This window comes from Corythoichthys intestinalis, chromosome 9, assembly GCF_030265065.1.
Source record: "Corythoichthys intestinalis isolate RoL2023-P3 chromosome 9, ASM3026506v1, whole genome shotgun sequence".
NCBI classification, from domain to species: Eukaryota; Metazoa; Chordata; class Actinopteri; order Syngnathiformes; family Syngnathidae; genus Corythoichthys; species Corythoichthys intestinalis.
Window position 1 is genome coordinate 16,045,078 of NC_080403.1, and position 25,632 is coordinate 16,070,709.

Below are 25,632 nucleotides of genomic sequence, written 5' to 3' on the forward strand. Positions count from 1 at the left end.
ACGTTTGGCCCCGCCTCAAAATATTCTCCTTGACATAATTGTGGAGGGAACCCAGTTTAGTGATCACTTTTGATTTTCTTCACAATGCACCAAAAGAAAAACAGCCACGCTTTAGCTTAATCAGCCAGCCTAGCTCAGCAAGAAACACGCGGTTAGCGTGGACCCCTGAAGTTGAAGTTTTTCTCGGTTGTTCACAAAAAACCTTACTGATTTGCTGCATTTTCATATATTGTTTATTTGTGGATTTGACAACAAAATGAGAATCAATTATTCAACCTTTTAGTGCCATTGTAGCGCTGCCAAAGTTAGCCAATGAGTTAAAAAGTTATACTGTATTTGTTCTTCCTCTGCATGGTGAAGATGTACCCTCCTTTAAGGAGTTTATCACTATTAATCACTAGGGTTGGGCATGGAGCATCGATGGGATCCGGGACTAACACTCCGATTCTCCTTGAATTGTTCAAATTTTAAAATTTCAATTCCATGTTTCGATCCCCTGACCACCGATCGGAAAAAAATAGCTGCCAAACACTACGAAGAAGAAGCCACATGAAGCATGTGTTTGTTCATTGCAACTTGATTTCAGCCATGGACAGAAATGTTTGGCTCAACTTCACAAAGAAAAATGAACAGTCAACTCAGTGTAACATTTGCAACACAGCTATATCATGCAAAGGTGGGTGCACAACCAATATGATTAAACACCTCCGGTTTCATGGAATGCAAGTGTTGAGTAGTGCATAGCTGAGTGCCGCGAATTTGACACGCCGCGCCGGTCCTCTAACCATTTAGAACCAGGTAAGTAAAACAATAAATTACGTCCGTCTTCTGCTGCCCCCGCGACCTGACCCTGGACTAAGTGGTAGATGATGGATGGAATAGTACGAGAATAAGTCATATGATTACATCGGGCTAATTTAGCTATATAAGCAGCTACATACTTTATGTAGCATGTTGCCGCCACTATTAAAATCAACAGTATTAAAAGAATCTTTTGTTTCAGAATCCGTTTTACAAATAAGGAAATCCTTACTATTTTGCCTCATCTACATCAAATTATAATCAATAGAAGAATTTATACTAATGCTTCGTCGTAGCTTCCAGCTAAGGCACATGTATGTAAAGTGCTTAGCGGCCTACAACTGCCTTCCCCATATGTAATACTTGCAACTTTTTCTCGTTTTCTCATATTTATAACTTTATGTCCAGAACGCTCACGCTTACTGCCTGGGAAGACAGATATGATAATTTTCCTCAACAAAAACTGTTTCTGATTTTATACTGTACCGTCTTTTAATCTGGACTGGGATTTACAAATTGCTTTTTTGTTTGTTTGATATTTTGCACCAGGTTAGCCCATTAGTGGGAGCTGAATAACATGTAAAAATGCCTGCAGTATAAGACACTCTAAAACATAGGCAAAAGAACATATGTAAATGTTTTCTCCATGAGCTTTTCAAAAATAAACATCTTTGTGAAAATGCACTCCTGTGGAAAGAAACTATCATATTCAAGTTCAAAGACTGATATTTAAATTAGGGCTGTCAAAATTATCGCGTTAACGCGCGGTAATTAATTTTTTTAATTAATCACGTTAAAATATTTGACGCAATTAACGCACATGTCCCGCTCAGAAAGTATTCTGCCTTTTGGTAAGTTTTACAGCAAGACTTTTTGTGCTGTCCAACAGCGAACTCTTGTGGTCGCTTTGCGACATGGTTTATTGTTTTCTTTCCATTTCATTATGGCTGCACGACGTCTCGGGCTGATAATGTTGTGCTTATATGATCTTTGGACAAGATTTGTCCGTAAGTATGGTTGTTGTAAAGAATGTACATATTATGTTAGTAAGCGAAATGTTATATTTTTTGTATGAGACGCTTTTTGTTTATGTTTAGTGAACCTGTATAGCGTGCTAAGCTAACGTTGTTGCTAATGCAATGCTTGTGTACTTTTTTTTTTGTAGTTTTACAACGGTCTAAAGAGGACAATGGTTTGAGGCCATTTTATTAATAAATCAGATGAAAAAGGAAGAAGTCTAGCTGTCTAGCTTTGGAAAAAGTAGACGCTTCGGAGTGAGGACAGCATACACAGATTTAAATGACAGTAGAGTGAAATGCCCACTACAGTCCTTTTGTACCGTATGTTGAATGTATATATCCATCTTGTGTCTTATCTTTCCATTCCAACAATTTATTTTACAGAATATATATATAATTTACAGAAAAATATGGCATATTTTATAGATGGTTTGAATTGGGATTAATTGCGATTAATTACGATTAATTAATTTTTAAGCTGTAATTAACTCGATTAAAAATTGTAATCGTTTGACAGCCCTAATTTAAATACAAGTTAAAAATAGCCCTGTGAGAAATTCATAGCAAAGTTAATTAAAAATTCATTTAATTTAAAAATAATCGAGAAGTTAAGAAATTAATATAAACTATGATTTTTTTTTTAAACCCAAACTATTAAAAGAATCAGAATCAAGAATAGTTTGGAACCGGAATCGAAATGTGAAATCGGAACCGTTTAAATTCAAATGATGCCCAACCCTTGTAATCACCCAGTTCATTTCAAGCGGGAGCTTGGCAGCAAATTAACGTTTTTTTTTGTGTGTGTGTGTGTTTTAATTTGATGAGAAAAAAGTAACAATACATAAAATGTTTTTTATGAAGTTTTTTTTTTTAATTAAAATTTAAGAAAAAAAAACCCAGTACTGTTTATTCTAAAGGTAAAAAAAGTTTTTTTGTTTTAAATCTAAATGTAAAACTAAATATATTTTTAAAATTTATTAAAAAGTATAGTGACAGTTTTTGTAAAAAAAAAATTAAGTTTTCCTTTTTCTTTTAAATAGAATTTTCTTTCTCCGTTTCCCGTTCTACTTTTTAATTTTCAAAAAAACATTACAATGAAGACTAAATGAATAAAGATTAAATGTTCATTCACTGCCATCCCTCCCAGTTTAAAAGGATTGGATGCCTACTATAGTGACAAATGCATTCAAACTCACAGCAGAAGGATGAGTGGATGCCACATGATTGGACGTCCATGCCTTACAATGGCACTGAAAGGGTTCAAATGGGCTATGTGTGGACATTTTTGACATCCGTCAATGAGTTCAAGTGACTGTGGCGCATGGGATGGCTCAGATGCACACATACAAAAAAAAAAAAAAAAAAATCAGCAGTCCAAAAGTTCACGCCAGTCGTGACAGCATGACAAGTCACGTGGTGGCAACCAGCTAGTCATCATCGACCGACGCGATCGCAACGGCGCCGTCGTCGTTGCGGCGACGAGCGGCGAGCGCCTCCAGTAGCTGGTGAGACAAGCACTCGCAGCAGCCATACAGAACCAGCAGGATCAGCGTGGACGGGACCAGGCTGACCAGAAGGACACCAGCCCACGTGTGCGCCAGCATCAGGAGGTAGAGGCCCACCGGCAGGGAGCCGAAGTACACCTGCGCAGATGCACATAGCGGTTGGCCACCGCCGCAAGATGCCAAGTAGGTCCAGCTGCAGCCCGCAGTACTTGCCCATCCTTCCGTGCCCCTTTTTGGTGCCTTCAGCGTCCCATGACGGGGAAAAGGGATGATGACAAAGGAAATGACATAGGTTATGTTGTTTTTAGAAAAATTTGGGAATCAAATGACGTCCAACTACACTGGCACAAAATTCAAGAATTTACATGCTGTCTTACATTTTTTAAAAATTTTAAATTTGTTTAAAATAATTTCAATTTGATACAGACAAGTTTCCTGAGCGATACATGGGCGGCGCCATCTTGGAAAATTTCTGCTCCAAACTTCCGGTTTAGAAAGAACAACATGAATTGCGGTTGTAGTTAGTAGTTAGTGTCTAACCCCACCCACTTGCAAATGCACGCTGTTCCTGTGAGACCTGGGTGTGTGGTGAGGAATCTGAGGACATCTGGTGGTTGAAAACAAACGGTTACCCTATTAAACACTGTTCGAGTAAAAATTCTTACGCCAGGTTTATTGTTTTTTTTTTTTTTTTCTCGTATATAGTTTTCTACTTTAACTCATTTGCTTCCAAAAACGTATGAATACGTTCTATTTTTAATTGTTTCAGTGTCCCAAAGACGTTTTTATACGTCTTTTATGTTTTTTTTTTTTCACAAGACACATCTCTAGGTTCTGATTCAACTTAGCTCCAAAGCACAATGCTGAAAATCCATTTTAAAGGGTATGACAACACCTGGGGAAATGCTAATATTTCATCATTTATCCATAAACGCATGCCTTTTGGATTCATATCATGCCACTTCGTGTAATTACACACATCGCAACACCAAGAAAATGATAGAAATTTGGATCAATTGTCAAGCTAAAACGACCCGCCCCCGAGATCCCGGAAATCTAGCATATTGTGTGCGTGACGTCACTATAAGGAAACAACCGGCTCAGTGCTTCGTACTGAATGGTGGCGATGATGGCGGACAATTTTGTTTCTAGTTGCAGCGACGAATCCGACGTAACGAACATTCTTCTAATGGTGACGATGAGAGTTATGAACCTTTCTTTGGTGTTTTGGGTTATAAATTTGAGCCCAAACGAAAACCAATGCAGCCTAATGAAAGGATCATTAAGGTGAGCAATCACACTGATGAAACACCGGCAACAACAGATTGTGTGGGAAACACTGGTTTGTTTTGCATTTCTTTTCGTAAAGCTGATACACCGTGACCGCAAAATAAAGTAATGTATAGAATAATTATCATTTATTGTGCTATCATCGGTTTTCGCTCTGCCAACCGACACAAATATGAATGGGATTAGAGGATTTTTTGTATATATTTTACGAGCGATAATTTATACATGTGTCCAGTCCTATATCCAATGCGTGATATGTTTTTATTATAAAAGAGTACTCACTCTGGCCATTTACCTCCTTTGCTTTGTCTGGGGTGGTGGGGTGGTCTCATCAGAGCCAGTCATCGTCCTCTTTCTTGATATCTCGGGACATTTAGGTGGCTGCGCGTGTAGGTGGGCACCGCATCTGCTTTCAGCAGCAATTTCTTAGCAAAACCTGATTTCATATGTCCATAGTTCGTATAGCTTTCAGGTGTTAAATGCGCATCACACAAAACCGTGCCGGAGGCTGGATCTGCAAGATTCTTAGCACTGACGAACTTTACTCATTGTCTGCGTAGTCCAGCTCTTTTTCTCGTGTTCGGGAACTCATGGGTACTACATTGCGACAGATGGCTATTTGTACACCACATAGCATGACAGGTTTGAACCATTTTAGCGATTTTTTGATAAAACACGAACGCAACTCTCTCGTCGATAAACAACGATGGCACCTGCCTCGACCTATTGTTTCCTTGTTATGACGTCTCCGCCCCATTCGGCTGTTTCCGGAATAATTTCGGAAATGTCCGTAATTTTCGATCTATTTTCGATAATTGCTCATGAATTTGATTTATTTTTTTGTTAGCTTTATTAATATTTGTTATCTTGCCACATAACGGTTCTATTGATATCTCACAGCCCCTTAGTGTTTTAATACCCTTTAAAGTAATAAAACTGGCCACTGGAGAAAAGTAGCGCTTTTGGTAAGATCCGTAACCCGATTCAACGGAACGAACTGCCGGGGCGTTGGCGGAAGACCATCGAATGGACGTCCAGGATGCCAGGCGGCGGACGACCGAGCAGAACAACCGGGAGGATCCCCGAGATGCCAGACGCTGGACGACCGAGCAGAACGATCGGGACCACCAGTCCAGCGGACAATGCCGTTGAGTCTGTGCTTCTCGCCGAGCAGAGCCCGCGCCGCTGTGCTTGGCCGCTCGCGTCCCCCGCTCGCATCCCCTGCTCGCGTCCCCCGCACCCTCCTCCGACTCAGCCGGAAACGCACACGGCCAAACCAATTCCCCCCCAGGAACACAGGTTCCCTAGGCGAACTCCGCCACGAGGCAGTGGTCACCACAAAAGAAATACTAAAAAAAAAAAATCCATCTCTATGAGACAGGCAGCAATGAGGGAAAAGTTTACCCCGGCCTTCGCGGCCACAACAGCGTCATCTCTCAGTTAGTTATGTGTAAATAAATTGTTAAATTGCTATCAAAAGCTCTATTTGTCTTGTTGTTTATGTTATTTTGTAAAAGGAAAGCATTATTCAGATGTTTGGGATGTAACTAAAGCAAAAAATAGCTGTGTTAAAGTCAAAGTTATGTTTGAAATGTATGCGTTTACAAAAAGCTCAATTTCTCCGTTTTTTCATCAGAAATTGGAAAATTGATCAAACTAAGCTTATTTTCTAATGCTGATTTCTAAAGAATGGAAAAAGACATGAACTATTTTTTTTCCTGCTGAAAGAAGAGAGTCTAATCTTTCTTTAGGTGGGTTCCATGTTTATATAGCAATAGAACATAAATTTTCTGTGGGCCTTGCAAAATCAGTCAAAATCCAGTAAAACGGCCAGGAGCTAAGGGGGTTGCACCGGTGAAAATGACTGGGAGTGAATGAGTTAATAATGAATTACCCCCATCCCCCACCCCAAGGCTATTTCGACCCATGTGTCTCTATAGACAACTATATTTGTCCGTTCTCTTCACAACGTTATCTAGAAAGGTACACATCTTTAAGCTCTCTAATAATTAAATACGTTTTGATAAATCTGTGCTGATGGTGGCTCAGTGAACATTTAATTTGATTTTTTCTCAGATGAACAAGTTGAGTAAGGAAGTTTTGATAGACAGTGGGGCAAATAAGTATTTAGTCAACCACTAATTGTGCAAGTTCTCCCACTTGAAAATATGAGAGACGCCTGTAATTGTCAACATGTGTAAACCTCAACCATGAGAGACAGAATGTGGAATTCAAACAGAAAATCACATTGTTTGATTTTTAAATAATTTATTTGCAAATCATGGTGGAAAATAAGTATTTGGTCTATACCAAAAGTTCATCTCAATACTCTGTTATGTACCCTTTGTTGGCAATAACGGAGGCCAAACGTTTTCTGTAACTCTTCAAACGCTTTTCACACACTGTTGCTGGTATTTTGGCCCATTCCTCAATGCAGATCTCCTCTAGAGCAGTGATGTTTTGGGGCTGTCGTTGGGCAACACGGACTTTCAACTCCCTCCTCACCCCATGGCGTCAAAATGATAACAAGAACGGGGAGCAAAAATCCCAGAACCACATAGGGGGACCTAGTGAATGACCTACAGAGAGCTGGGACCACAGAAACAAAGGCTCCTATCAGTAACACAATGCGCCGCCAGGGACTCAAATCATGCACTGCCAGACGTGTCCCCCTGCTATAGACCCTACCCACCGACGTCACAAAACCACGTGCTCGCTGTATGGTTCCGCCCACTTGTCCGTCATTTTGTCTCTGTATTAGCATTGGTTTCAATTGATCGAGGAATTTAAAATGCATTTCATGGAAGACCCGGTGCTTTCTGATGCCGTAAACTCATTGGATGTGTTGTATAAAAGGCGTTATGTGGAAAAGCTTCGTTCTATACAGTCGCCAGATCCATATTTGATGCCCAAATCGATGTTATTCGACCCACTGTCTTCGCCCTGTCTGCCTGACATCTGCTACGCTGATATTTACAATTATCTTGTCCACACAAAATCAGCCTATTCTCACGAAAATTTGAAAAACTTCAAGAGCTTGGAGGCTTATAAATACTTCGTTGCTGGTTGGGTGAAACAGGTCCTCGTCCACCAAAATTCGGCAGGAATCTATCTTGTGCTTGGAAAGGTGAGTACGAAATTTTCAATTCAAAATCTTTTGTTATTGCTAACATCCACTGTCAAGTCTAATGTATTTCATGTCGTTTGTCAATGGAGTTAAGGCTTTTAATGTTTATATGGTTTAGCGATAGCACTCTCACTACATACATACGTGTATGTTGTCGGCGATTAGCCTAGCAATGATCTTAATAGTGGTTATTTGTCAGCCCAAAACCCTCTAAGTATATCTTAAATGCATCTTACCGGATATAAAATGACTACTACATAGTCTGTGGTGATTTTTTGGTGCCCAGTTTTCACGTCGAATTGCAGCCGTCCATTTCGCTCTCTTCTTTGGATCCCTCGGAATACGGTAAAAAAAGTCTCTCCTTCCATCTTCTCTGTTAGTGCAACCAACAGCCACACCCGCCTTCACCATTTTGATTATTAATGTTAAGGAGCAGAAAAACACGCCGTAAATAGGAGGAATGTACGTAGCCGTAACAGGTTAACACTATGTTTTGACGGACAATTGGGCGGTACCATTCAGGAGAGCGGAGTTGTGACGTCACGTGGGTAGGGTCTATAGGAAGTACACGTCCAGGCCCGTCTGCAGTTCGCTAGAGAGCGTTTGGATGATCCAGAAGAGGACTGGGATAATGTGTTATGGTCAGATGAAACCAAAATAGAACTTTTTGGTAGAAATACAGGTTCTCTTGTTTGTAGGAAAAAAAATACTGAATTGCACCATACCCACTGTGAAGCATGAGGTGGAAACATCATGCTTTGGGGCTGTTTTTCTGCAAAGGGACCAGGACGACTGATCTGTGTAAAGGAAAGAATGAATGGGACCATGTATCGAGAGATTTTGAGTGAAAATCTCCTTACATCAGCAAGGGCATTGAAGATGAGACGTGGCTGGGTCTTTCAGCATGACAATGATCCCAAACACACAGCAAGGGCAACAAAGGAGTGGCTTCGTAAGAAGCATTTCAAGGTCCTGGAGTGGCCTCGCCAGTCTCCAGGTGTCAACCCCATAGAAAATCTGCAGAGGGAGTTGAAAGTCCGTGTTGCCCAATGACACCCTCAAAACATCACTGCTGCAGAGGAAATCTGCATGGAGGAATGGGCCAAAATACCAGCAACAGTGTGTGAAAAGCTTGTGAAGAGTTACAGAAAACGTCTGGCCTCCGTTATTGCCAACAAAGGGTACATAACAAAGTATTGAGATGAACTTTTGGTATTGACCGAATACTTATTTCCCACCATGATTTGCAAATAAATTATTTAAAAATCAATCAATATGATTTTCTGTTTTTTTTTCCACATTCTGTCTCTCATGGTTGAGGTTTAACCATGTTGACAATTACAGGCCTCTCTAATATTTTCAAGTGGGAGAACTTGCACAATTAGTGGTTGACTAAATACTTATTTGCCCACCGTATGGGTTGAAGGAAGAAGCAAAGACTGACTGAATCACACCCAGAAACTGTTGATGACAGTGTTGATTTCTATTCACTGTTTACCCCTCCCAATTAAAGTCTGTCAATGTCACAGCCAATTATACTGTAAAGCTTGTTAAACTGGAAGTTATGTTGTTGTTAGGTGTATTCACTTTTGTTCATGTGGCCCTTTTGATCTATGAGCACCTGCCCCTCCATCGCTCTCTGCATGGCCCTGGTCATGATGATGGCAGATGGATGCGAGATTTCCAGATTGTCTTTTTTAAGGGATTTTCATCAGTAATGTTACTCCAGCTCCACTGTTGTTTTGGATGGAGAAATTATAAAACGGTAGTTTCGAGCAGACATGCGGAAGTAAAGCGGAATTACCTCGGAAACTTGTCTTTAGTGTTTTATTTTAAGGTAAGGGTTAGGGTCGTTGAAAGCAGGTGGGCGCGGTTGGCAGATGACGAAGCTTGATCTGATTACTCGTTGAAAGCGGGGGCGCGGTTGGCGAGTACTGCGGGCAATAGCTCGACCCTTCTCCCAGACGCCAGTGCCGGTGTAGTACTGACCAGACACAGCGTCCCCAGCAGGCAGCGGGGGACGCGGCTGCGTGTCCAGGAATCGCACTTGCGGGGAACGGCGAGAGAGTCTCGGCCAGCCCGGCGGTAGAGCGCCACGGCATTTAGACCGTCCGGGGAGTCTGGAGAGGGCCACTCTGCCGGTAGCTCCGCCACCGTGATCAGCAGGCCGTCGGAAGGAGGCCTGGCGCCATCTGGCAGAACGTCCCCGAGACCCGGTTCCACGTTGTCACCGCGCCGCCCTCCTCGATCCCGACGTGACAAAACTGCCAAGAGGCGGCGCTCGTCCTCTGTCCCCCACACCTCCGCAAACAAAAGAGGAGAAGCAGGATTTGATGGATGGATGGATGGATGGATGGATGGATGGATGGATGGATGGATGGATGGATGGATGGATGGATGGATGGATGGATGGATGGATGGACGGACGGACAGAAGTGGGGGGAAAGAAAAAAGGACAGAAAAGAGAAAGCAAGGGAGGGAGGGGTCAGGAAAGGATGGAAGAAAGTGAGAAAGGATGTTAGGTAAGTAGGAAGGACGTAAAGGCGTAAGGGATGGCAGGAGGAAAGAAAAAGTAAAGGTAGGAAAGGAGGAGGGAGCAAGAGAAAAAAGGGAGAAAGAGAAGGGGAAAAGGAAAGAGAAGGGAATGAGGGGATACAGTCAGAAAGGAAGGACAAGGGGGGGAGAGAGAGGAAGGAAGAAAGATGAGCGGAAGTCACCTCTTCCGGTGGTACGCTGGTCTTGCCACGACAGAAAGGACAGGTGACAACGCACGGCGACGACTGGCCTGAAGGCGACATTCAAGGTGGTCAGGCAAAGAGCAAAATGACGGACCAGGAGGCAAAACGGCGCCCGTGGGTGTGCATACCCACATCCAGCATCCTCTTGAGACACTTGGCGCACACCCGGTGCAGACAGGCCAGTAGTTTGGGTTTGCGGCCGCGGGTGTCGTAGCGGTCGTAGCAGATCCGACACTCATCCGGCGGACCCACGGGTTCCGCCCCCTCGGTTCGGCTCATCGTCCCGAGCGGAGGATTCGCCGCCTCGCTTCCCGGTTCATCGGATGTTGCCGCCGATCCAAGTTGGGCGCCAGTCACCAATTTTTACTGCGCACCTTCATCAATTGATCAAATGAATCAGTAAATATCGTTATTGCGACTTTCAAAGCAGTAGACAACCATTTTGCCAATGGAGCTGATCAAGGGTCAAACAAATGATTTGGTGATTAACTTATAGACAAGTCCAAATTTGCCAATTGCTGTCACAAAACTCTAGGTACTGTAATTTTCGGGCTATAAGCTGCTACTTTTTTCCTTCATTTTGAATCCAGCAGGTTTATAGTTCAGTGTGGCTTATTTGTTGATTTACTTGTGTGAATAGGGAACACTTTTATTTGACAGCAGCGTCATAAGACAGTCGTAATCATGACATGACACTATCATGGGCATTACTGAATAGTTATGACCAAGCCCGTCGACAGGGGAGGCAACCGGGTATGTTGTCGCAGGCCTCAGGACCATAGGGGCCCCTGAATGACCCTTAATTTATTTTACTTTCTATTAAGATTTTTCTTTATTATTTAAATCATTGTCTGATTAAATATTATGTTCTTGTCGATATATACTTAAAAACCTTAACATATTAAATATTTCAAATATATGTTTTTTCCTTTTTTTGCACAATGCCCCCCTCACCCCTTTGTCTTAGCAGACAATGGTTTGACCTCGCTCTGGCACACTCAAGGCTACACTACGTACGTGCCCTGAAGCGGGAAATTAAAATCTGCCATTGTTATAAACTCTAAACATGGCGAGTCGTCATAAATAAGGTGCGTAGAAAAGAAAAGAAAAAAGAAAAATAGATAAAGATCATAGAGGTGGACAAGAAAAAAATGAACTTTTTAAAAGGGGGACCAGAAGCCAGAGAATTAGGGCTAGAGTTGGCTGTGGACGGTGATGTCGGTAAGTGAACAACAGCCGCTAACACTGAACGTTTACATTCGCCGTCACAGTGACCAAAGCCTGATTCGAGTCTGTCGCTTCAACTGGCCCCTTGTAGCCTATTGAGCTGCAGTATGACAAGACATGCTCCTCGCGTTGCGCCAAAGAGAGAGAAGGTGAGGGGAGGTCAAGGATATATGTTAGTCTGTCGGGAGCAGGTGCGCGAGGCTGAACAGACTCGGGTCCTGTGGCTGGATTTCTCTTGGGTTTACAACCCACTGTGTATTGTAGCAAACGCTAATACGAATCCATCAACGAAACAGCACAAACGAGCAGCAGTGGAACAGCAATTTCTGAAGATTTCAGAAAATGACCACTGAAAGCATTAAATCGGCACGCACAAAACTGTCAGAAAAATACAAAAACGACTTTTCAGAGTCACTTGAAGACCAGGTTTGTCACCTGAAAAAAATATATACTGCAATATTTGAGGAGGACCTGGGACCACTAGAACTACTTAATGCCATCTATGGCATGGGTCTACAAAGTATTCATGTTGATCTCTGCACACTGCTACTCATTTTCTTGTCTTTGCCAGTGACTGGAGCTGGAGGAGAGTGAGTCTTCAGTAAAATAAAAATAATAAAAAACTACCTATGCTCCACCATATCCCAGGGCAGGCTTAACAACCTATCCATGCTCTCCATTGAGCTTGAGCTCGCTCAAAACTGGATTTCACTGATGTTATAAATGACTTGGCTGTCAAAAAATCTAGGCGCATCACTGTTTGAGGGCTTGATAACTACAGCGATGTGGAGGGGGCAGGCACAGGATGTTTAGTTATACTCAGGGGTGCACATAAGTGGTCCGCATGCGCGCATGCGTACTGGACGTAGACAAACGCGCTGGCGCTCAACGGTTTCCATACGCTTTTGCGTACCGATGGCTGACCACTGTGTTTGCGGCGGACACGAGAAAATTACTTCTCAAAATGTCAAAGAGGAAGGACCCACTGAAAAATTATTTCCGTGTTCCCCCACCCCCGTCAAAAGACAGACAGACGACAGAGACGTCACCGGCGCTACCGAAAAAAAGGACTTTTGCTGAAAAGTGGCTGCAGGAGGTACCATGGCTAGAAGCAAATGATGCTCGCACGGAAATATGGTACAAAATTTGCCATGAGAATCCCAATGTCGCTGATAAGAGCAGCGTATTTTATGTAGGGTCAAAGAATTTCAGCCATCCAAACTTTGAAAAGCACGAAAAAAAAACAGAGCATGTGGCAATTAAGCAAACTATCGATGTCAGACAGGACCCCACTCGCCCTACGGACAAGTGGCGGAATAAAGTTAATGAAGAAAAGCGCCATGCACTGACAAACGTGTTTTTGCTCGCCTTTCACAAAGCTAAACATGCACGTTCATTGAGCTCTTATGAGGAGGACATCCGACTTTTACAAAGGCTTGGAGTTAATGTGTGAGCCGCATAATGTCCTTTATTTTGAATTAGTGCTTTTATGTTTATTTCTTTACATTTCACTTCAAAGTAATGGCAATTTTGTTGTGCCAGTTTATGTTAATCAAGCATTAATTGTTAATATAATTAATTAAAGGTAATTGGCTCTAAGTAAAGCTTGTCATAATTTTATCGCATCAGGCGGGTCGGTCTTAAGCTCAAAGAGGACCAAGTCACATCTCCAGGTCCTCCTCTGAGAACCTGGGCAAAAAAATGATGTGCACCCCTGGTTATACTGTTTTGTTGCTTAACAGGCAGGCATAGCACTCTCAGTTGTATTGTATTGTAGCCTACATGGGACAATAGAAGTAAATTGTTTGTTTATATTGTGTCACATCACATTACGGTCTGTTAAACTTAACTGTACCTCTCAAATTCAATAATTTGAAAATTTACACTGTCATTGCTTGCAAAGCGTTAAAAGTACTGTGTATGTTGTCGTGACAAGCCAGTGGCAGGGGTGGGGCGGGGGGCCTTATAATGGTCTCTTGTCCCCGTCCCCTGGAAGTTTGTTGACAGCCCTGCTTATGACAGATGTCATTAAGCGTCATCCAGCATATTATGTCACAAATTCTATTTATGTCCAGCTCGGATGTTTTACATCCATTCAAAAGTGAGATCATTTGCCAGATAACACTAAATGACATCTGTTATAAGCATTCATTCATGCTCATGACAGTGTCATGTCATAATTATGATTGTCTAATGACAGTCTTATGGTGCCACTGTCAGATTAAGTGTTACCAAATACCATAAGTATCAATTAATGTAACAACTGGAACAGTAACTGAAGAAATAATTAGCACAGATCATGAATTTTGATTGTGATTTACATCTGTAGTGCTGCAATTCATGCTAGGAGGCATGTTGGACAACAACAGTGTTGACAGCAGGTGGCATCAGAAGTTGACTGTCTCCCCCAACGGAGCAGAGATGGTCAAAGTTTCTTGAAGCAATGAAGCTTTGCAGCCAATTGGTTCAAAACTTCATGGTGGTTCATTTGGTCTTTTGACAGTCGTATGATGCAGCTGTCAAATAAAGTGTTACCGGTTAATATCTTTTAGTGTAAATAAAGCTGCTCCCTGTTAAAACCAACATAAGGTATGTTTTGTTTGAACTAACATGTTTATGCATTGATTATGTTGTTTGGAAGTAGATTTAGCAGTTTTTGTGAGAATATGTGTTTGACCGATTTGTTAAGAGCATTGTAAAGAGTTAGCATTTTATAGCATTTAAGACAGCTGACTTTTGCTATGCAAGTTAGCCAATTGTTCTTTTACTGTACTAAGATCCTTGTTTATTTATTTATTTATTTTCATATCTATTTTCATATCGTTTGAGGCTAAGCTCGGGTATTTTAGTTTATTTCTAAATGCATTTATTGCTCTTGTGAAATGAAAGTGCAATTTTTCATAATTTGATGAAACACTCAGGAATTTATTTTGTGTTCGCATCTAATGCTCTTTTGAAAGTGTAATCTTAGCAAGCCAAAATAAATATTATTGCAAGGATAAGCACTTATTTCTTTCACATATCCTAATATTTATTCTGCAACGCATGAAATGTTCGTAATCTGATTATTCGGACTAACAAATTGATAGATTAATCGATTACCTAAATATCCGATAGCTGCAGCCCTAGCCATAACGTGAACCACATCAAACAAAACGGTGTAGACAAATGGGAATAAAGTGAATCAGTGAGTAGCAGCAAGTGATATTAGGATTAGGTTTTACAGTATGTATTACTAATACAATGCATACAGTGGTATGAAAAAGTATCTGAACATTTTGGAATTTCTCACATTTCTGCATAAAATCACCATCAAATGTGATCTGATCTTTGTCAAAATCACACAGATGTAAAAACAGATTCTGCGTTGACTAAAACCACCCAAACATTTATAGGTTATCATATTTTAATGAGGATAGCATGCAAACAATGACAGAAGGGGGAAAATAAGTAAGTGGATCCTCTGCCTAAGGAGACTTAAAGAGCAATTGAAACCAATTTTTACCAAACTATTTAAGTCAGGTGTATGCACAATCACTGATGAGTGGTTTAAAGCTGCCCTGCCTACTATAAAACACACACACCTGGTAAGATTTGTTTTGATGAGAAGCATTGTCTGATGTGCATTATGGGTCTATCAAAAAGGATCAAGGATTGTTGATTTCTATAAAGCTGGGAAAGGATACAAAACTATCTCTAAAAGTCTGGATGTTCATCAATGGAAGTAACACAAGTCATACGTCATGTATGGAGGAAAAATAGAACAGCTCACTAACATCAACACCTCATCCCACTGTGAAGCATGGTGGAAGGAGCATCATGATTTGGGGCTGTTTTGCTGCCTCAGGGCCTGGAGAACTTGCAATAATTAATGGAAGAATGAATTCATAAGTTTATCAGGATGTTTTGCAGGAAAACCTGGGGCTGTCTGTCAGACAGTTAAAGCTAAAAAGAGGATGGGTGCTGGAACAACACAATGATCCAAGAACTTCAGAATGGTTTCAGAAGAACAAAATACACAATCTGGAGTGGCCAAGTCAAAGTCCAGACTTGAACACCATTGAGATAATGTGGCATGACCTAAAGACAGCGATTCATGCCAGACATCCCAAGAATCTGACTGAACTACAGCAATTTTGTAGAGAAGAATGGGCCAGACTGATCTGCAGCTACAGGAAGCGTCTTGTTTAAGGTATTGCTACCAAAGGGGGGCACAAAATATTAAATGTGATGGTTCACTTACTTATTTCCCCCCTTCTGTCATTGTTTGCATACTATCCTCATTAAAATCTGAAAACTTGTAAATGTTTGGATGGTTTTAGCTAAATCAGGCAGTTTTTTTCATATGTGTGATTTTGACAAAGATCACAATGAATGGTGATTTTTATGCAGAAATGTGAGAAATTCCAAAAGGCTCCGATACTTTTTCATACCACTGTATATGACAATTTAAAGTACTCTGACTAGGGGACAGATGGCTGACTTGATATGATAATGCAAGTTGACAGTTTGTGCATGGATATTGATGTAACAGTACAAAAATGCTGTAATGTAACTGTGCAAATATTGCATATGCTGTACCCAGATTTCGACAGCTGTCTGAGAACATATTACAGTTGTACCTCTACTTACGAATTTAATTGGTTCTGGAAGTATTTTCTTAAATAGAAAATTAATAAGTAGAGACGCGTTTTCCATGTAAATGCCCTAATCCATTCCAAGCTCCCCAAATTCAGACATAAATCTTTTATAATGCATAAAATGCATCAAAACATGTAATAAATACATGTTACAATTAGATTATTGCACAATAAACATGAAATCTTAATTGTGCATCATGTATAAAACAAGAATAGAGTAAATATTAAGAGTTAACACATTCACAAAGCTGTCGGAACATGAGTGGCAAATGAAAAGGCCGCTGGGATACACACATACACATACAGTAGAGGTCCCTCTTTGCCAATTGGATGCCAGGAATGTTAGGAAATAGCCCATGTCAGCGCAGCTATAAGTATGTGACGTTCTCTGGGAGCCATGAATAACAGCCATACTGTATTTTTGCTTTTCTTATCCTGAAATTTCTTTCTTAACAAGAGGCAATATTTTCCCCGTTGAGGCGTGTCTTGTCCTGAAAATTCTGTATGCGGAGACGTTCGAAAGCAGAGGTACCGCTGTACTTAGTGAGATGCATGTGACAATGTTATGGCATTAGCAGTGTAATGACAGTGACATTTCAGTGCAAACTTACCGTATTGGCCTGAATATACGACGGCCCTGATTATAAGACGACCCCCTCTCTTTCAAACAAATCTGAATAAGGAAAAACATTGCAAGAAAATAATGCAAACTGGTTAAACTTGAGAGTAGCTGAGATCTGTCATGACAGAACATCGCTATATCTGGCGCCATCTAGCGTCGTGAATGGGTATAACGTCTAGACCGCGAATATAAGACGACCTCCTCTTTTTCAGTCTAATTTCAATGCAAAAAACACCGTCTTATATTCGGCCCAATACGGTTATTATTGACTTAACTTAATACTGTGACAGCTCTTGGATAGAAACATCTTTGTGTTTTCAAATTGCAACTTTGCGGATCTGTGCACGCGCGTAGCATTGGAAAACGGCCTCGAATGCAGCAGGTTCGAAGTAAAGACCCAGTGGCGCCTCCAGAAATTTTTCATATGGGTGGCCAGATGGGGCCACTTAAAATCTTGGGGTGGCACACCAAAACTAAAAGCCATAATTTCAGGTTTTCATTATATTATTGCAGTAAAAAGGTCAGGGGGAAGCTATCAGAGAGACTTAAGGACACGACTACTGATATACTTTGGTGTATTTGGTGCTTGCCTGGCTGTGCATTTTGGATGTAATGCATAACTGATGTTACAACAATCTAACGATATAATGGCAAGTGGGGTGGCCAACAAATTTATAGGGGGGGCCGTGGGGCCACCGTAAAGACCACAAACTTTCTATAAAGAATTATGTACTGAGGCTTGGTCATAGACCCAAAGGAAAGTTCTCCTTACACACATCCCGCCAGGTAACTGCACTCAATTCGACTGCACGCGGCATTCTCACCATTAAACATATACGTATTTACACCATATTAATGTTGCACATGTATGTTTATAATGTAACTTGTTTATTTAGCACCTTTGGATATTTAGAGTCCAACTGAATGTAAGAGTGCTTATTCACCGCCTCAAAAGGTTTGGGAGAAAAATCTGATAAGAGGACAAAATCTGACAGAAGACTAGATATTTCTGCCCACTTTTCTGAGCCGACAAATCAGCAGTTAGTGTTTTGTTTGCACATTATGAAATCGAGTGGGGGAAAAACAAGAGCAAACAAAATCACTAGCTTCTGGCGTCATCAACGAGCGTATTACATCATCAGTCAAGGAATATCAGCTGTGGTGGTGCAGGTGGGGTGCCCACTGAGAACCAGATAGCATGTTCACTCGTCCCTTATAAAGTGCGATGGGTGACGTCACATAAATCAAGTGACAAACGACTGCGCAACAAGGACAAGCAATCGGTGGCACGTCACGTGACCACGCGGTGGTTTCGCATGTTTACCTGATGCACGGGAACGCGCACGCGCACGCGCACGGACGACTTGTTGACGGCTGTTAGTCAATCACTGAATTTGGCTTCCGACGTAATCGATCACTCGTCGCCGGGCGCCACCGTCACGTCATGTCGGCGATCGTTCGATGGCGCGGGCGCGCACTGCGGCGGCGGCGCGCGCGGGGGCGATCCCGGGTTACCATGGTAACCAGAGATCGGGCAATGACCACACGCACACGACTGGCTGCAGCCACGAACCGAACGTTTGCGTCATATTTCTGCGACAGCTTCAATGATGTTTTGCCAGAGAAAAATTGCGTAGTTTGCATTATTTTCCATTTATATGATCGAAATTGATACATTTCATATCATTTTCAACTATATTCCATTAAAAAAAACGTATTGCTTACGTTGTAGCCTCTGTCGACTCATTTGAGAACAAATCACAGATTGTTACTCGGAACCAAAGAACGGTGCTTGAGTTGAGGGGGGACGGCGGGCGCTCTTATTTGACGTAATTTCCTGTGAATCTCTCGCAAAGGCGGGCTTGGCGGAACCTCCGCGGCTCAATATTTTGGGTTTTGTCAGGTGAATCCGGCGTCAATCGGAGCCATCAGAACCGCAAACATGGTGAGTGAGTCCCGGTGCTCTAGATGAGCCGACGGCCGATCCCGCGCGACCCAAATTGACTTAAATTTCGTCTTCGATAGTCTTTGAATGAGCGCCGACAAAGCGGGAAGCTAACAGGCCAACGTTGTGTTTACGTACGCTGCGAATGGAGATTTTTTTGTTTTGATTTGTTTTTAAATCGATGCCAGCAATCTTTCAACAGTTTGATTAAAATCAACGCCGTTTGTGGGCTCTAGAAAGCTTTTGTCTTGACCATACAACAGGGTTTCATTCAAAAGTTTAAAGTCGGACTCGAGCAAATATTGACCTGTGCGATCTCGACTAATATATGCTGATTTCAATGAAAATGGTCATAAGTAGGGATGTCCCGATCACATATTTTGCACGTCCAATCCAATTTTGCAGTTTGACTACGAGCCGCCTGATTTTGAGTATCTGGTGATCTCGAGTAGCTTCTCGATGAAATACCCCAACAATGTATTCAGTCGGGATGTCCTGATTCTTGATGATTTGAAGTTTTTTTTTCTTCTTTTTTTTCAAGATATATGATCAGATGGCTGGTACATCCAAGAAATTTTCTGTTTAAAATATTACACAATGCTCTTACAATCATTAGTTTTTTTTTAAATCTATTTTTCTATGGTGTTATCAGGATCGGTATCGATACAGCACTGAAATGACGTCATCTGTATGGGAAGTAGTAAATAGCAAGAAAAAAGATAATATTGGGAATATAATTGAATAGAAAATAAAGTACAGATGCTGTGCAATATTTGCCTGGCTCTGCCAGACTATTCTCCCTGTATTTTTCAAACACTGAGAGAAATAGTCTGGGAACCATCCCATTAACGGGCTCTCGAGCAGGTACAAAATCAATAGACAAATCAGATTCGTTTATTTGCGTGACGTGTTCTTAACGAGCAACGTCACTCTTGCGCGTCGAAAGTCGTCTCCACAACACAGATGGTCAACAGGAGAGCCGAGAATATGTTCCAATCCACAGTAAAATCGGTTTTAGATTACCAAAAACACATCGACACGAGTCATTGACAACAGTCTGTCTCGCGGTAGCAATGTTGAATAAACTCCGCTCGCTTCGTATGTTTACTTCCGCGCGCAAGTCCCTCGTCCTTCCCTCGTCAGTTTACTAACGTCACGTCTGCCCGTCGCTGATTGGTCCACTCCGCTGTCTGTTTGCTGTGGCTTGCTCCGCCCTGGAAATTGTATCTGCTTGAATGGTGGCCAGACTCAATAGCTGGAACAGCGGTGAGTCTGGTGTACCAGGCAAGTGCAATATGTACTCTTTGAGATCTAGTTTCAAACCACCTACCCAAGATGGCCGCTAGCTACTCACACTGCCTGGTACTTGCCGCCCTTCTCAAGATTGTGATAATGTCCAATTGTGTGGCGGCCAATCAACCTTCTGTTGTGAATTTCGCTAATTTCTGAGTTTGTTACTAGTTTATCGCTAGTATACGTCCAATCTGTTTGAAGTGGGAGAGTGGCAGCGAATCGATGTCGTAATAGGTATCGAGTAAAAAAAAAATGGCATTGGTACAACACGAATTAGTATTAAGGGGGGGCGAATATAATATATTTTCATAGTGCATAAATGATCACGCTTACATGATGCTATCTTACGCTTAGCTTCCCTTGCCTGCTAGCTAAACATATTCCTCTGGTCTTCTGACTGTGCTGTGTTGCGTAGCACTAAACAGAAATGGTGGTGACTTTTTTTGTCCTTTGTGCCTTTGAGACGGTGGGCAAGAGTAGCAAGATGCTGCAGCACATCGACTTCCGCATGAGGTGCATCCTGCAGGACGGCCGAATCTTCATCGGGACCTTCAAAGCCTTCGACAAACACATGAACCTTATCCTGTGCGACTGCGACGAGTTTCGCAAGATCAAGTAAGCGCAGTCCCTGCAAAGATGATTTTTACCGATAGATCCTACAAATTTGATTTCATGGTGTTTAACTGATTTGACTGCCGGTAACAATTATAGATGTCCAATTCATCTAACCCGTTGATAATCCTCAGGCCCAAGAACACCAAGCAGCCCGAACGAGAGGAGAAGAGAGTCCTGGGTTTGGTCCTGCTTAGAGGGGAGAACCTGGTCTCCATGACAGTAGAGGGCCCGCCGCCTAAAGATGTAAGTAGTCTTATTTATATATTTATTCGGGACTAAAATTAATTACAATTCAAATTAATAATAAAGTCTATAATTCAGTTGTCATTTTTATTTAAAACATATTTTAAATAAAAATATATTACTAACATTTCCTTTTTTTTTTTTTCTTTTTTCTTTTTTTTTTTTTTTACGTAAACATTTTTAATTTAAAACATATTGATACATTTTCTCAATGTTTTTAATGATTATTTTTTAAAGTGCTAGACGTCCAATCCATTTGAAATGGGTTGTTTAGAAGCGATTTTATATAGATTAGCTGTTTACTTGGGGATAAACTCTTTTTCACAATTGGACGTCCATCATCAATGACACTGAAAGAGTTAACACTATATTCTTTTAAGTAGAAATAATATTGACGCTTTTTGAGTGAATGTGACGCTTTCTTCTTCCAGACGGGCATCGCTCGCGTCCCTCTGGCGGGTGTGGCTGGAGGTCCTGGTGTGGGTCGGGCGGCAGGCCGCGGTGTCCCGGCCGGCGCTCCCATGCCCCAGGCCCCTGCTGGCCTGGCGGGTCCCGTCCGGGGAGTGGGCGGTCCTTCACAACAGGTGATGACACCACAGGGTCGGGGCACAGTGGCCGCTGCCGCCGCGGGGGCCAGCATCGCTGGGGCTCCCACGCAATACCCACCAGGACGAGGTGCCCCGCCGCCCATGGGAAGAGGGGCTCCACCTCCGGGTAAGCACCATTTCCTGATACTAGATTTTCACAATTATTTTTGGGGGTTTTCCAACAACATTTGGTGGCTGTGTATATTTTACAGCTATTTCTCCATTATTTGTGGACGGACCACAATGAAATTTAGCACGTATAGTCTAGAGATGTACTGTATTTGTATCAATCATTTGTCCAAGCCATCACTTAGGGTATTGTTGGTGTGTATACTGTCAGTTTGAGCTATTCCTCTGTCATTTGTGGTCTTATAACTTGGTACCTATATACCACGGGCAGTGTTGTTAATCTTACTTTAAAAAAGTAATTAATTACAGTTGCAAATTACTTCTCCCAAAGAGTAATCGAGTTAGTAACTCAGTTACCTGAATGTATGAGTAATTAGTTACTTGGCAAAGTAACTGGTTACTTTTCAAGTTTTTAATTAAAAAAAACAAAAAAACATAGGTCATACTGTGTGAAGTTCAAAGGGTTTTTGGCACAATTGGCCTTAGCCCAAATCTTTACCCAAAACTTAGCTAGAAACAGGGGTATTGCGATATCTATATAGTAACCTTTGCTATGTTTGGAAGTCATTTAATGTTAGGAATCAACCATTAAAGTTAATAAAATTGCTCCCGTTATTGCATTACTTCCCTTCTGTCTACTTAGTTTTAAAGTTTTAAAACTGTTTCATCATTTAAAGATAGATTTAAGTCAAGATTTTGCCGATTTAGGAGTATTTCAGATAAAAAGTTTCTCAGGTTCGCTAGGAAGGTTCTCTACAAGAGCCTTCTTGAGAAGTCTACTGCTTTAAGATGGCGGCTGTTTAGTAACGCCGGTGAGTCTCATTTCGTATCTATCGCAGCATCATGTGGGCTAGTTTGTAGGCTATCTGCTACAGTCAGTTATTATTGGAGCCACCTCGCAACGCGTTTGCAACGGCGTCACAACGTCTTTTTTCCCTCCCCACTCCCGCTCTGCTGTCTCCGTGAATCCGTGTCTCTCACTTTTCTTGTCATTCAACCTACGTAGTAACTAGAGGTGTGCGAAATTTCCGATTCTTAGATTATTCGTGATGTGGCTGTGGAAGATTCGAGAACAATTCACAAACATCCAAATTCCGATTACTGAATTATACCAGGTAAAGCAGAACTAAAACACAGTCAGCGCGGTCTTCAGGACACAATGAGGAACGGACCGGGAGCAAATATCATGTTCAACTCATGCCGCTAGATAAAAAAACAAAAATACCTGACTGCGGCCGACAGCTGGTTCAAACAATGCCATGTTGCTAGTTGCCACAAACATACGGCCACATACGGCTGTAGCAGATATCACATATATGCAGAACTAGATGCTAAATGACAGACGACTGCGATGTTAAAACATATAAAAAGAACTAGATGCGAAACGACAGGCTTGCCGTTTAGTAGTTGCCGCGTTGTAAACAGCCGCCATCTTAAAGCAGTAGACTTCTCTAGAAGGCTCTGTTGTCGCGAACCTAATTAACTTTTTATCTGAAAGGCTCCTAAATCAGATTCAAGTCAAGATTTTGCTATCTTTGAATAATAAAACAGTTTACAACTTTGACATATTGTAAGTAGACAGAAGGGAAATTATGGAATAACGGGAGCAATTTTATCAACTTTATCGGTTGATTCACATCATTAAATTAATTGAATGTAGTTTAAAGCTGCTGATACAGAATGGGGACTTTAGTATTTTATTTAATGTTTTTAACTGTTAACTTGATACTTAAATATTAGTTTGGTTTAGCCTAATAGGATTTTTAAACTATTTTGGAACTAATGTACAAAACATCAAAAGGGGAGGGGTTTGGGTGACATCAATAATCGATTTATAATCGAATCGGAGCCTCTGAATCGTAATCGCAATCGAATCGTTAGGTACCCAAAGATTCCCACCTCTAGTAGTAACGCATAGTAACGCAAGCCTTTACATCCTCAGTAACGGTAACGGTGTTGCAAAGATAAGAAAAGTAATTACCGTATTTTTCGGGCGATACGTCAGTTTTTTTCATAGTTTGGCTGGGGGTGCGACTTATACTCTGGAACGGTTTATGTGTGAAATTATTAACACATTATTATATCATTTTACATGTTATATTGGTGATTTTGAGTGACATTGATGGTTTGGTAAACTTTTCAGCATGTTCTTTATGCTATAGTTATCTGAATTACTGTTAATAGCTATGTTACGTTAACATACCAGCCACGTTCGCATTTTGTTGTTCATGCATCGTGTAACATTATTATACTGCAACACTTATTCACCATGTTGTTCTCTATTGTATTTTTATTTAAATTGCCTTTCGAGATGACATATCTGTTCTATGTGTTGGATTTTATCGATTCTATGTGACATAAATGTTTTTTTCCTCTTCGTTGGGCATTTTATGGCTGGTGTGACTTATAATCAGGTGACACTTATATTCTGAAAAATCCGGTAATGAGATTAGTCACTACAGAAAAAAATAACACTGTTATATTCTAACGCCGTTATTAACAATACTGACCACGGGCTGGTATCTACGATCCTTGAGAGTCAAGATTTTTAAAAATAATGTGTCAGGACTGCCTAATTAATTGCAGACTTTTTGTGCCTGTCAGAATTGATCGGACGTCTATTGGTGTCAGTGGCAGTCAAAGTAAAGGGACTTAAAATGATTTGGAACGTTGTTAGGTCTCCATTGTATCGAAATAATCTGTTGACTATCAAAATAGGTGTCAATTCATTTGATAATTGGTTAGTGTTTTATTCATAGTAGCAGCCTTGCTCAATGATTTTTTTTTCTTTTCGTGGTGGTATTTTAGCTTTTTTTTTTTTTTTTTTTTTTTTTTGAATGGACTTTTTTTTTAAGTTTTAATATATAGCGTCTTAGGGGTCTTCAAAAGTATGTAAAGTTGAAGGATAAAGTCCTTCAAAAACTGTTTTTATGAGTTATGAAAATTGATTGGCTGCTGCTGCTCCACAGGCATGATGGGCCCGCCCCCAGGCATGCGCCCACCAATGGGTCCACCAATGGGCATGCCCCCGGGCAGAGGCGCTCCCATGGGCATGCCCCCTCCTGGCATGCGGCCGCCACCGCCTGGCATGAGAGGTAATCGATTTGTCATCAATTTGTAGCAAATTGCCAAATGTGACTAATGCCCTCATGCGTGCTTTGTTCGGCAGGACCGCCACCTCCCGGCCTGAGACCGCCCCCTCGTCCTTGAAGGGCACGCACTGTATAAATGTTCTTTTCCTACTTTTTTTGTTTCTTAAGGAGATTTTTTAAGTGGATGTTTGCTTCATGGTGTGCTGATTGTTACGATGGTAACCAGTTCAATAAAGATGTTTGATAAAAGCCGCTTTTTGTTGTTGTAGTATTTCATGGTCCTTTAGGTCCATCATGTAAAATTAAGAAAACATGGTCACTGAGAACATTCACAAACAAAATTAAATTTACATTTATTTCAAAGTGAAAATTTATTTTCTTAAAACATTATTTCACATGGTTAAAAAAGCTACAATTAGGCAGTACAGTGCAAAATTTGATTTAATTTTTTTTGTATTAAATATTTGAAATGTACACATGTAAATAAAGTGCAATGAAAGAATGCAGGGATTGTAGAATAAACGAACATGCAAAAAGAAAACTTAAAATGAGTTAACGTGACGTTTAGTACGGTTTTATCAAGAAGTCAAATGTGATTGGAGGAAAATTAGGAAGTTATCGAAAGTTTCGCAACCGCCAAAACTTTTGAATGACATGATGTTAATGGCTGGTTACGTGACGTTTTATCTACGGAAATGAGCGAACAGGACAACTAAAAACTAAACTAATGAAACCGAAATAATAAAGACGTTTCTTTGA

General features: G+C 41.2%; 2 protein-coding genes across 8 annotated transcripts; one reads left to right on the plus strand and one right to left on the minus strand.

The window, feature by feature from the left end:
• Nucleotides 1-222: 222 nt before the first annotated feature.
• LOC130921332 (E3 ubiquitin-protein ligase RNF182) lies at nt 223-18,815 on the minus strand. 7 transcript variants are annotated; one of them, XM_057845073.1, is made up of 7 exons: nt 18,695-18,731; nt 16,959-17,020; nt 14,029-14,223; nt 10,609-10,854; nt 10,460-10,527; nt 9,732-10,043; nt 223-3,565 (listed from the first exon to the last, which is right to left on the minus strand). In XM_057845073.1, exons 4-7 carry the CDS (start codon nt 10,757-10,759, stop codon nt 3,248-3,250), a joined length of 849 nt encoding a protein of 282 aa, XP_057701056.1. In that variant the 5' UTR covers nt 10,760-10,854; nt 14,029-14,223; nt 16,959-17,020; nt 18,695-18,731; the 3' UTR covers nt 223-3,247. The 7 variants fall into 7 exon arrangements, with proteins under 7 accessions (XP_057701056.1, XP_057701053.1, XP_057701054.1 ...); XM_057845070.1 differs by lacking the exon at nt 18,695-18,731 and adding an exon at nt 18,294-18,480; XM_057845071.1 differs by lacking the exon at nt 14,029-14,223 and having other exon boundaries at nt 18,695-18,783.
• Nucleotides 18,759-25,122, plus strand: snrpb (small nuclear ribonucleoprotein polypeptides B and B1). Its single transcript, XM_057845076.1, has 6 exons — nt 18,759-18,914; nt 20,671-20,822; nt 20,954-21,065; nt 21,497-21,779; nt 24,751-24,876; nt 24,951-25,122. The coding sequence occupies exons 1-6, from the start codon at nt 18,912-18,914 to the stop codon at nt 24,989-24,991; spliced, it is 717 nt and encodes a 238-aa protein (XP_057701059.1). The 5' UTR covers nt 18,759-18,911; the 3' UTR covers nt 24,992-25,122.
• Nucleotides 25,123-25,632: the final 510 nt, after the last annotated feature.

What these genes read in the sequence shown, in the direction of transcription:
- LOC130921332 (XM_057845074.1), bottom strand. Translation starts at nt 10,759, where the DNA reads ATGAGCCGAACCGAGGGGGCGGAACCCGTGGGTCCGCCGGATGAGTGT. An exon ending in CCAGCGTACCACCGGAAGAG is followed by an intron (nt 10,044 to 10,459) that starts GTGACTTCCGCT and finishes TTGTTTGCGGAG; the next exon opens with GTGTGGGGGACAGAGGACGA. An exon ending in TGCTGGGGACGCTGTGTCTG is followed by an intron (nt 3,566 to 9,731) that starts GTCAGTACTACA and finishes GGGACGCTGAAG; the next exon opens with GCACCAAAAAGGGGCACGGA.
- snrpb (XM_057845076.1), top strand. An exon ending in AAGAGGGGCTCCACCTCCGG is followed by an intron (nt 21,780 to 24,750) that starts GTAAGCACCATT and finishes GCTGCTCCACAG; the next exon opens with GCATGATGGGCCCGCCCCCA. An exon ending in GCCACCGCCTGGCATGAGAG is followed by an intron (nt 24,877 to 24,950) that starts GTAATCGATTTG and finishes TTTGTTCGGCAG; the next exon opens with GACCGCCACCTCCCGGCCTG.